The following is an 11,936-nucleotide window of genomic DNA, read 5'->3' as shown; positions in this document are numbered from 1 at the left end:
TCAGCCCTTCAGGAAGAACCCTTTTGGAACCCTTATTTCTTAGAGAGTAGTTTTATCGGTCTCACATTTTTCCTGCATCTATTGACTAGAAACGCTCGATGGACTACAACAGGGTTTATCCACACGGGAGGGAACAATAGCCAATTACTACAGGAGGCTTCAGCAGCAGCATACATCTTTTGATAGGGTAGTGGGGTTGACCTAATTTCCTCATAACGGCGTTGAAAAGCACGGGGCCGCTACTTTAAACACACATGCTGTAAGGGACATATGCCAGGCATGTATTGTATTTATATTTTCTATAATTCTTTATTTTTTCAGTCTTTTTCTGTTTGTATAACATAACAATCGTGCTTTATCATGTGACACCATTTAGATACATATCATGTTTATATTATGTTTTACATTAGGCAGTGAGACAGTTAAAAATATACAAAACAATATTGTTTTACTAGACATAGTTTCTATTTTTAATATAATCATCAGTATCTTCATTGTCATCATCATCTCGTATATTTCTGTAAGATATGTGCTTTAGCTTCTGTGATCAAAATATTATTGCAGAAAACAGCAACTCCATTTTTTCAACATTTAGACAATAAACTTCCAATGTAATACAGACATTCACAGTTACATGTTTTACACGGTACAGTTTTACAACAAAGTTCCAGAGAAAACTGTGGTAGAGTAACTTTATACAAAATTCACAGGACATGAACTGTAGCCATTTCACATTTTCGCTCAGTTGTTTTGCTTTTCAAAGTAAACATGTTCTGTTCAACCAGATGCCTTTCACAGTAGCTGCCATAGAAGCAAACTAACATTGTCCTAACACGCCATGGCAAAAGTCTGGGGAAATTAAAGCTTTGTGCTTTTCACTAGTAAAGCAAAGACAACATAAACAAAATGAGAAACAGACCACTTTGCTTACTGGCCTGCACTTATACATCTACATATGTATTGCTGAATACATATTGATCAAACTATAATTGATCATTACACATAAAAAGAAAAATAATGACTGTACTTTAAACACAGAGTTGGTCCAGGTTTTTGTACTAGCATACAAAGTTGTATTTTGTAGTTCTGCCCAGTCATGTAAACAGACTATGGCTTAGTTGAAATTGGTGTATTGGCTTAAGGCCGTCTCTGCTCTTTTTCTTTTTTTTCTCTTTTCTTTTTTTTTTTTTGTTTGTCAGGAGACATTTCAGAAATTTTTCACTGATGTTCCTGAGGAAAGCATGCAAAACGTAAACAGGATTGACTGTCAGCATTAAGGGATAGTCGATGTTTGTAAATCACTTTTCTAACCCTGTGCTTTTTTTTTTTTTATCGTACTTCTTTGTACCCTGTGCTTTGCCAACCAAACACTAAATGGCATAGTTTTTGCTTTTGTCTGCCTATTGATTTTGGTCCTCCATCACAACACATATAGTATAAAACATCCTAAAAATAATTCTAAAAATGTTTTCGATCACATAAAAGTTTTCCCTTTTTTTACTGAAAAAAAAGGAAGGAAAAAATAACAGTCTCTCTCACACACAAAATCTTTTGCAACAAATACTGGTTTGCTCCAGAGCTCCTAAACATGAACTTCTTATTGGCATTGTGCTTACTCAGAGCTCCTCGTTTGCCTTGTGGCCTGTAGTTTACCTCACAGAGTGCAACGTTTGGAAAAGAGACAACTGTGTGAGGTTTAGTAAACATCCACAATAAAATTGACGCCATCCCATCGCCACTCTTCAATGATGTCAATTTTGTTCACTACTTCATCTACTATATTCACACGGTATTTACTTGATTCATGAAGATATTCAACAAATCTCTAATCTATATCTCTATTGTTTTTTTCTTTTCTCACAGTATTACACAGTATGTTTACATTTTTTTCTTCAGATTTATGGTTGTATTTGTGAACACTAACAGTCTTTGATATTGTTTTCAGAATGCAAACCAACAATAAGACATCATTGGCTTGGTGTTACAAATGCAGAAAAATTAAACATGGTTTGAAAATCTGTTTTTGATCACATATTGCCCCTGGAGGTAGGTGAATCAATTAAAATCTTGGAAGTCCTTTGTAATGTTCTCTTTTGTCTACATGCTCCATGAGGGTTTCTTTGTTGTCTACACGTTGGCCTCGGCATTGGTCAGGTTAGAGGTTGGGCTCGTTGGGTTCGGGGGGTTAACGGGCTCCGTCGGGCTAGTTGGGTTGGGTGGTGGGCTGGTCGGGCTAACAGTTGTCGTGGCAGGGTTCGCCGGACTGGCCGTGGTGGTGGTTGTGGTGGTGGTGATGGTGGCAGCAGGGCTAGTCGCCGGGTTCACTGGGCTAGCGGCGGCGGCAGGTGGATTTGCCGGCGGAGGAGCCGGGTTAGCCGGGGTCACGGGGCTGGTTGAGTTGACGGGAGCCGGATTGGTCGGGCTGGCAGGGTTCGCGGGAGCCGGGTTGGCAGGGCTTGCAGGATTGGCTGGATTGGCGGGGCTGGATAGGTTAGCGGTGTTGGTTTCCGCCTGCTGCTCGGGTCCGTTCTCCTGAGGTCGCCTGACAACTGCAGGAGGCTGGAGCATTATCCTCAGTCGCTGTGAGAGAAACGCAAATACATAAGAGAAGGGGCATGTTAGAGATCTTCACAGTAAGGAAAAGGGGAAAACTCATCATTTCAAGGCAACTGTCTTCACTAAATGTTTGAGTTTTGAATCAAAGTCAAACTCTTAAACTCTGAAATAAGTTAAAAATCTTTAGTTCAGATGATTTTCTTTTCGTCTTTAGGTAAACTTGAATCTTTGAGTTTTAAAAACCCCACAAATTGTTTCAAATTATCCAGTAAACTAAAGCAAGTGAAAAATGGTCAGTAGTTTAATATTTTCAATTGCAACCATTTCATTTTCAAGCACCTAAATAATAATGCATTGGATTGACATCTCATTGTGAACAATTTTTGAAATAGAGAATATATCATTTCTAAAACTCAAAGATTCAAGATTATAGGTTGACACCTTGTTTTAGTTAGTGAAGCTATTTGTTTTGAAATAATGAGTTTTCTCTCTTTTTTTTACAGTGTTAAAATATCTAACAAATACAATTAATTAACAATCAATTGATCATCAGAAGTTGGCAATTAATTTAACAGTTGACGGCCAATCAATGAGTTGTTGCAGCCCTTCTGGCAACACAAGCGAGCAAAACCTGTTACCTAACAAACCCGTCAAACAGTTCACATCTTACCTCTTTGTAAGTGCCCTTGAGTCCCAGATACATATAGACCATGTATCCTGGTATGAGAACCATGGAGGACAGCGCCATGAGCCAGCCCACTCCCTGACCCCAGCCCGGGAACACATAGTCTCCCATTGTGAGAGGAACCATTTGTACGGCGCTGAACAAGAACACCCCCTGTGGGAGACATGAGACGCTTTATGCATCCTGACACCACTGACTACAGGCAGCGCTGTCTCCGCCTGACATGGCTGCAGGCAGGTAATATTGACTTTATTTATTGTTTCATTTCTCATGTCGTGACTTTAGATGTACTGTTGCGTTAGTTCAGAGTACTCACGCCGACAATGAGAGGGGTGAACACGACCCAGCACAGCTTCCACCATATACAGGGCTTGTAGCCGATCATCTCCTGGATGTTGTCGTAGAACTTGTTCACACCTGCGAGACAAATGAATCTATGATCAAAATATTCATATCCAATTTATTTCAATTTGCTGCCGGCCTGCCATGCATGATGATGAGGACGGTGAGGTGGAACACATGAGCGCTCATGACCTTGAGGCTGAACGGCGTTTGAAGCACTTCTGGATAGGTGTGATGTTTTTTAACCTTCGTATTTAGCCTGAATTTTTTATATGTGTGATTTTTCACTGCTTTCATTTGTTCCATTGTAGAGGTGCACAGAGATGTTATCGTCCAACAAAATTATCTGTCACCAAATCTGTATTCAGATAGAAAACCAGAGGTAGGTGTTGATTACTGTCTGCCAGATGTTACGTTGAATCAGGAAAATGTAGTATTTTATAACCTAGTATTCACTGCAATGGCAATGCAATTAATATTTGTATAATTTAATATTGCTATATAATTAATTATGAAATATATTTCTACATACTCACACTTTACTTTTCATCCTAAGTTTTATGAATTGAAGCCCACCACCACCCCTTTAACTGGGAGACTTTGAGCAATGAGACTATCCTATTACATTGTAAAGAAAAATACACATTTTGATTTGTAGGTTTTTACTATATTGCATGAAACATTGATGATACACACCGTAGCACCAGGATATGGAGATGCATTCAAAGAAGACCAAGAACAGCAGACACATCCCACTGGCAGAGTAGTAGTCAAACAGTTTGAACACATACAGTCCACCCTGGTTACAGAAAAATGTGTAAATGTTACTGTATTTGATGCCATTAAGAGAACAAATCAAAATTTAAATTGCCTCTAGCCCACTACAAAGATGCATGGATTTTACTTTTAATCTTTTAATTACATCTTTTAGAGCTACTAGTCATTTGTTTAATCTCGTGCCAGTAATAGTCAGAGTGGTAACATATGAGAGCTGCCCTGCTGTACCTGTGTAATGTTTGAAAGTCCAATCACATAGGACACCAGACAGACAACTGCGATGAAGATCTCTCGTCTGCCCCTAAGAGCTCTGGGAAACTCGTCCACCAGAGCAGTGATGAAGCCTTCGACAGTGCAGAACTGAGGGACAGAATCACAGAGACGGCATTAATAAGCATATGTGTGAATGTGTGCATCATTTGCATGCACTGCTTTTATGTTCTTTGTCACAAATATGTATATTTATCTCTTTTTTGTAACATGCAGAGGCCAGTAAATATTTCGCTAAATGTATTCTTCAGAAGAGAACTTTTATTTTTATAGTTAGGCTGACTGATGATGAGAAATGACAAAGAATCGCAGTGTGCACCAAACCATGGGACAAAAACACTAACGTAATCTTCTGAATGACCAAGCATCCACTTCTTGGAGGCCATTTTGGTAATAGCTCTGTTACGCAAAAGCTCAGTCGCTGTGACATGTATAATAGAGTTATAATTTATGTCTTTTACTCTGCAGCGCTGGTGGTCCAGGGCATATACATTTTTTCCTAGCCTCTGTGGCCTCATTCGAACCCAAATGTACATACAAGAAAGAAACCCAGACAGTGAAACCTGCGGGCGCATGGAGGTGATAAAGTTGCATTAAAAAGACTTGACAGCTGATGTCAAAGCTCAGCTATATCTGTCCACGAGAAGCAAATAGCACGCTTATCATGCAGAGAGCAGGGGTGAACTGCATGATATGTACCTGCATTTTAAATATTTAGGTCAGCCCATGAGCAGATCATCTCCAAGCCCCTTACCTGGCTGTCTATCCCCAGCATGAGCAGCATGGAGAAGAACAGAATGGCCCAGAGAGGAGACACAGGCAACTGGGTTACAGCCTCTGGGTAGGCCAGAAAAGCTAAGCCAGGACCTGGATAGTAAATAAGAAACATCATATTTCATCAGGGTTATTCTCATGGCACTCTAATGTGACATGGACATATGGATTCACATAGAAGTGATGACAAAAGCTATGTTTAGCAGTGACAGTGCAGCTTTTTTCATGCAGAGAAGAAGGCATATATGCAATCGGTAGTTACCTGAAGCTGCTACGTCGGCAATGTCTTTCTTTGTCACATGTGCCATGAAGCCAACAATAGAGAAGATTACAAAGCCAGCAAACATGCTGGTACATGAGTTGATGCAGCACACAATGACAGAGTCTCTGGGGAGAGGAAATATAAAGTAGGCCTGTTGTCAAAGATTTAAGTTGACTAGTTTTTTTTCTGTAATAAGCTTCCCTCACAGGAGACACTGAGATCTGAACGAGGAGCTATGAGAATGCATTGCTGCTATTACTTCCTTTTGATCATGCAGATGTTTGGCAAAAACACATTTTTTTTGTTATTATTTATGACAGGCATGTGCAGATTTAATTTAAAAACTCATGACAAATAATAATAAAAATTCTCATATTTCTTTTATAGATGTAGAGAGATAGGCCCGTTTGAAACAAGGACACAAAATGAATGCAACTATTTTTATGTAACTGATTGTTTATGTGACCCAGAACTATGGGGCTGCTGGAGAAAACATTCAGGCTTTGCAATCATAGTTTTTTTTTTTCCTTCCAGCACGCACACCGACAGCAAGAAACAGCCTTCTCCTCAGATTGTTATTATATTCAGCCAGCAACTCACATTTAATAAGACCCTTTAAGGGCTCTTAGGATGTATCCTTGAATAAGATCTTTAATATGGGTGTAGAATACAGCAAAATAGCAGCAGTTTAATTACTGCCATTTTCAGCTGTTACAATTTGCTCTGATATATTAAATTCAGCAGCATTCTCTGTCTTTCTGTCTCTCAGATTATCTCTATTCTTGAGTTATCACCAGTCTTACCTGTAAACATTGTTATTGAAAGGGTTATAGCTGCCCAGAGCTATAAGTGACCCCAATCCCAATCCATAGGAGAAAAAGATCTGTGTAGCTGCATCCAGCCATACCTGACAAAGGAGCACAAGCATTTAGCTGCGTGAGGCTGAGCTCTGCTCACCCAGGCATGCAGCACAAAGGTATGAATCATACGATAATATGCCCATTACCTCTGATTCTTTGAGTTTCTCAAAGTCAGGGGTGACATAGAACAGAATTCCCTCTTTAGCTCCAGGTAGAGTCACCCCACGGATGAAGAGGATGAACAGCATGAAGTAGGGATATGTAGCCGAGAAGTAAACGACCTATAAAATGTGAGACAGTTATGATCAGCAGGGTGACACCACTGCATCTTTAAGTAAATTTATGATGCATGCAGAATATTATTCAGACATTTTCATGAGGGGTTGTAAAGATTTTCTAGATTTATTTTCTTCTATCTCTTCAAGACAAAAAAAAAACACAGAAAAAGACCAAAAATTCAGCAAAGAAATCACTGCAGCCTCACTATGTGCATTCATGGTACTGTGCAAGCAATTTGTGAGCAAAATGTTGCAGGGGGATGGGGGTATTTTGTGACCAAAACAAATTTTATTTGCCATGGTCACATGATGCACTCGACTTTTGAAATGTGGCACCATGAGGGAGGGAAACTGCTCAAAGTGAAGGGAGAGGACAAAACCAGATTGTAGTGTATGGATGTTCATTGCTCCTCCTATCATGGATCCACACTCAGTGTAGACACTGTGTCAGGAGAATTGGAATTAGAGGAGCCACCATGAGGCAGAGCGGGATTAGTGAACATGAGTGTTTGATGTCTCTTCTCTTACTTTAAATCTGGACAATGCTGACTGCAACTTAAATGATTGATGAGGTGATATTACACCGATTAATATTGCATAGCTGTCACACACTGATCCTTATTGGAGAGCTAGCATCACACAAGAGGGTCTTCGGTACCCAAATCTGCCAAACATCTTACCTTCCCTGTCCAGCCAACCCCTTTCCAGATACAGAAGTACACAAGGACCCAGGCGATGGCCAGTGTTATTGCCAGTGGCACTCGAATCTGGCCTGGTTTTTCCAAGCCTTCAGTCATTTGATGCATGTTGCGCCTGCAAGTCAGAGCGAGCAACAACAAGACTATTATACACACACACACAGTCAGGGAAATAAGCATGCAGCAGAGGAGGCTGTCTTTTATGTATCTCGAGGATGCATGCAGGATACTGTAAAGCTCTGCTGTTGTGAAGGCAACAGAAAGCAGTCAATATCTTACTCCCAAAACTCCATCACTGCACTGGTGAGATTGGTGGTATCTGCAATGGAGTGGTTTGTATAACATTTCTCTGTGTTCCATGGATTGTTACATGAGCTCCATGGAAGTTCCTGTAAAAACAAAAATTTGTGTTTTTTTTCTTCTTCTTTGACACATTTAAGGGATTTTAAATTTCAATTCCTCATGAACTGATATAACAACCTTGACCTAATGCTGGAATCATGTGAGCACACGGTGTATATAATACTTACAGTGGTGAAGGAGTTGTACAGGTAGTATATGGCCCAAGCAATGATTACAATGTAGTAAATGTTAAGCCAGAAGGACAGGACAGCTGCTGCAAGGCCCACACCTATCATGAGAAATGAATTAGGCAGTGTAGTAAATGTGATGTGGCCTCCATAAATCCTGACAGTCACAATTATTACTGTGAAAGCCCTAGGGCTGCAACTAACGATTGTTTTCTTCATCGATTTATCTGTCGATCATTTTTTCAATTAATAAATTAGTTGCTTGGTCCAGAAAATGTCAGAAAATTCTGAAAAACATTGATGCCATGTATTGTTTTGTCCACAACCCAAAGATATTCGGTTTACTGTCATAGATGACTAAAGAAACCTGATAATGTCCACATTTTAGAAGCTGAAAACAGAGAATTTGTGCATTTTTTTCCCTTGAAAATGTTCAAATGTCTGCAATTAATTTAATAGTTGACAACTAATCGATTATTTGTTGCAGCTCTAGAAATCACCAAACACCATAAGTATTTTTAGACAGGCCTGGTATCAAATATTTGAGGTGTACCTTTAAACATGGGAGCCAGTTTCCACACACCAAGCCCTCCAATTGAGGTGTATTGACCAAGGGAGCATTCCAGTAGAAACAAGGGGACTCCAGCAAATATGAGAGTCAAAAAATATGGAATCAAGAAGGCTCCTGGATGGACAGAAGTAGATCAAGTTACACATTAAAAACATAGACTGAATCTGAGATTAGAAACTGCACTGACGCATTACTTAAAAACCACATCACAGCGTCAATTAATTAGGGTTGCAAATGTGGGTGAGATTCACTCTATTCATGTAACCGACACGGTCAATTAGATAAGCTCGACTATGTGTGTGCATCGTGGAGCTGAACCGGGCCGTGCAGTTTGGCTTAAATTATCAGTGAAAAATAATGTTTACCTCCACCGTTTTTTCCACACAGATAGGGAAATCTCCACACGTTCCCCAGTCCAATTGCATAACCCACACACGACAGGAGGAAATCAAATTTTCCCGCCCATGTTTCTCTATCAGGCAAATCCTTTTTCTTCTTTTCGGGCTTCACGTCCAGTGACTTGGGCTTGTCATTATTCGTGGCCACCTCGTTTAGTTCTGTCACTTGTCCATCCGTTTTGGTGCCGTTCGTCGCCATGTCTCTGGATTTGGCAGAGGTCCTGGCAGTCGGACGGGAGGCTTCAGCACCAGTCCACGTAGACAGCAGCTTCGCGGTTTTTAGACCCTAACCTTTGGACCAAATGTCTGGACGGTGAAGCCTGTCAGTGCACACGCACGGCTCGCCAGTCGCCGTTAACCTGGAAGCGTGAATAGAGGAGCATTTTGGTCGGTTGTTTTTTTTTTTTGGTTTTTTTTTCCTGTTTTTTTGCAGGAGGCGCTGAAAATATGGAGCAAATATGGACACATTTTGCAAAACATTCTGCATGTGCACACAAACATCAATAAAACACAAACATGCAATCGTTCACTGGAGTATGCATTACAAAAAATCGCAGAATAAAGCATCATATGAACATTTTGGCTCCCTGACAAATATTTTCATTCATATCAGATTCAAAAACCATCGATGGCAAAGTCATGTTGGAGTTGCTCCCATAACTAAAACACAAAAACACACACGACAGATTGCGCGTAAAAACAGCAGCCAAAAGCAGATCAGCACACACCAGAGCCTAAACAAAGTCTGCGATTAAATTCGCCAAAATAAAAAACAGAAAATCGTATTCTGACATCGATGAAAAAAGAAAACTTAAACCCAAATTACAGTCTCCAAAACATGCACTTGAAGCGCAAGACGCACCGTATCGACAGCAAATGAGAGCCTATGAGAATTAAGCATAATCAAGTCCACCAATTACCACCTGCAGATTCTCCAAACAGTTCTCCACACACAGAAACGCAAGCAGCAGGGATTACACAGAGGTCTCAAACAAACTGGAACACAAAACGCATAGTGGAGACAAAGGGATGTCCAATGCGTAAAAGCTTTACGCATCAGGCTGCACGAATAGCCACCCCATTCTAGCCGATTAATTGGGAGCCAAACGCGTTATTAAACGCGTCTCCACATTTTTGCACCGTCCAATAGACTCGCAAACAGCAATCAATTCTGCATTTAATTGGCTATAGCAGGTGGGTGCAGAGCGGAGCGCATCATGCAGTCATTACATTGACCCCAGCAACATATTGACAGGTTCATTCACAATTTAATCGAACTCACTATAGCTGGAGAGACACGAATAAAAAGAAATCATGCATGTTTGAGGGTTCAGACAGACGCAAAGAATACAGCAGCCAGTTTACTCACAATGATTCTGTGCTCTGTGCCTCCGAGGATACGCTGCTGCCGCCTGCCACAAATCTCCTAACGAGGTATCCGTAGATTCCTCCTGTGGATGAAGTTGTAAACTCCCAGTATTTCTTGCAACATAAATAGATATTACTTCCATTAAAAGACTTAAAGGGACCATGCAGCGTTAGAGGTGTCCAAGCGGGAGCTGTCCAGCGGGGAGCAGTGCTGAAGAGACCAGGAGGAGAGGAAGAGCAGGAGGAGGAGGAGGAGGTGGTGGTGGTGGTGGTGGAGGAGGAGGAGGCTGAATCAACACGGGCAGCAGCCGCTTCGCCTTGTGCGACTGTCTAACATCAACAACCAGAGACTCAACTCCCATCTACACAGCCTCAATGTCATCTCAAAGTCGCCCCCCCTCTTCCTCCTCCACCTCCTCCTCTTCTTCTTCATCCTCATCTATAGGCTGCACTGACATCGCACTTGCAGTGTTTTTTTTTTTTTTTTAAATATTCGAAATCGTTTCCCTCCATTAATAATAATAAATACTAATAATGAGGGTTTTTTTTGGCCATGGCCTCCCATAAATGGGCAAGCAAGTTTTGTAATTCATGCAAACTGACTGGAAATGAAGATAATTCTCATTTTAAAGTGCAAAAAAGGGGCTTTTCTAGTGTTTAATTGGGACACTTTTAGGATTCAACTGTTTAAATGCATCTGCGCTCCGCAACAACACAAAATGTGACCCCCTCCTTCCTCCCCCCAAAAAGAAAACACCCCCCTCCTCTCCGTCCAGCAGTAATAAAATGTATGGTCGAGAGGTGCAAATTGGAAACATATGGTGGAGGCTAATATAAGCAGCATTATCAGATCCAAACCGCCTGGTATTGTATTTGGAAGAAGGTACGTGAGGCCAGTGAGCGGCTGTCTGCAAATCTGGCAAATTGTGATAAAGGGAGCCCGTCAATAAAGGGAGGGAACACTGGCTGCTTGTCTAACAACTCTGCCTGTAATCGTCCAAAGCCCGACGTCTCCTCCACAAATGAGGGGATGATGTGCGAGGAATAAACTCGTATGGACTAAGCTTATGATAAAAAAAAAAGAAAATGTTTAAAGACTCAGAGGGGAAAAGATCTCACCGCAGGGATTGGAAGAAGAAGAAAAAACGTTCACATGGGCAGCGAAGAAGAGTGGATCCAGACGCGGATTTTTATTTTCTTCTTTTTCTAAAGAAACCACCCGGAAAGTGAAAGAGAGGAACAAAACACCTTTAAGGAGCAGTTCGTCCATTTTAAGTGCGACGGTAAGTGATTCCTGGATAAACAGGCCCACTTGTTTGATTTGCTTGAATAATTAGCACAAGTTTTTCTTCAACTTCACTACAACTGAAGGCTTTGTAGTTTTGTTTTTAAACTCCACGTGTTCTGTGCTTGCTGTGTATGTAGATGCACTTCTTTTTGTTCTTTAAAGAGATAGTTTGGTTTATTTGAAGTGGAGTTGCACACTTATCCATAGACAATGTATAATCAACAGTTGATGGCGGTCAGCAGTTTAGAGGAGCAGAGAGGAGTGTCAACATGGAAGCTA

At 40.8% G+C, this 11,936-nt stretch overlaps 1 protein-coding gene across 2 annotated transcripts; it reads right to left on the bottom strand.

Annotated features, from left to right (window-relative positions):
• Positions 1-284: 284 nt before the first annotated feature.
• Positions 285-10,721, bottom strand: LOC146325011 (sodium- and chloride-dependent GABA transporter 1-like). Of its 2 annotated transcripts, none has more exons than XM_084720723.1 (15): positions 10,371-10,721; positions 8,969-9,360; positions 8,586-8,717; positions 8,033-8,133; positions 7,782-7,891; positions 7,485-7,617; positions 6,673-6,807; positions 6,470-6,573; positions 5,667-5,791; positions 5,385-5,497; positions 4,589-4,720; positions 4,280-4,382; positions 3,558-3,658; positions 3,227-3,394; positions 285-2,580 (listed from the first exon to the last, which is right to left on the bottom strand). In XM_084720723.1, exons 2-15 carry the CDS (start codon positions 9,198-9,200, stop codon positions 2,128-2,130), a joined length of 2,142 nt encoding a protein of 713 aa, XP_084576849.1. In that variant the 5' UTR covers positions 9,201-9,360; positions 10,371-10,721; the 3' UTR covers positions 285-2,127. The 2 variants fall into 2 exon arrangements, with proteins under 2 accessions (XP_084576849.1, XP_084576850.1); XM_084720724.1 differs by lacking the exon at positions 10,371-10,721 and adding an exon at positions 9,925-10,068.
• Positions 10,722-11,936: the final 1,215 nt, after the last annotated feature.

This window comes from Lutjanus erythropterus, chromosome 6 (genome assembly GCF_056507025.1).
Source record: "Lutjanus erythropterus isolate fLutEry1 chromosome 6, fLutEry1.hap2, whole genome shotgun sequence".
NCBI classification, from domain to species: domain Eukaryota; kingdom Metazoa; phylum Chordata; class Actinopteri; order Lutjaniformes; family Lutjanidae; genus Lutjanus; species Lutjanus erythropterus.
This window is presented reverse-complemented; position numbering and strand designations above follow the sequence as displayed.

Excerpts from the sequence above, each read along its gene's own strand:
- LOC146325011 (XM_084720723.1), bottom strand. The coding sequence starts at position 9,200 with ATGGCGACGAACGGCACCAAAACGGATGGACAAGTGACAGAACTAAAC. Across the intron at positions 8,134-8,585 it reads ACTGGCTCCCATGTTTAAAG|GTGTGGGCCTTGCAGCAGCT; the intron begins GTACACCTCAAA and ends TTCTCATGATAG. Across the intron at positions 6,574-6,672 it reads AGAAACTCAAAGAATCAGAG|GTATGGCTGGATGCAGCTAC; the intron begins GTAATGGGCATA and ends CTCCTTTGTCAG.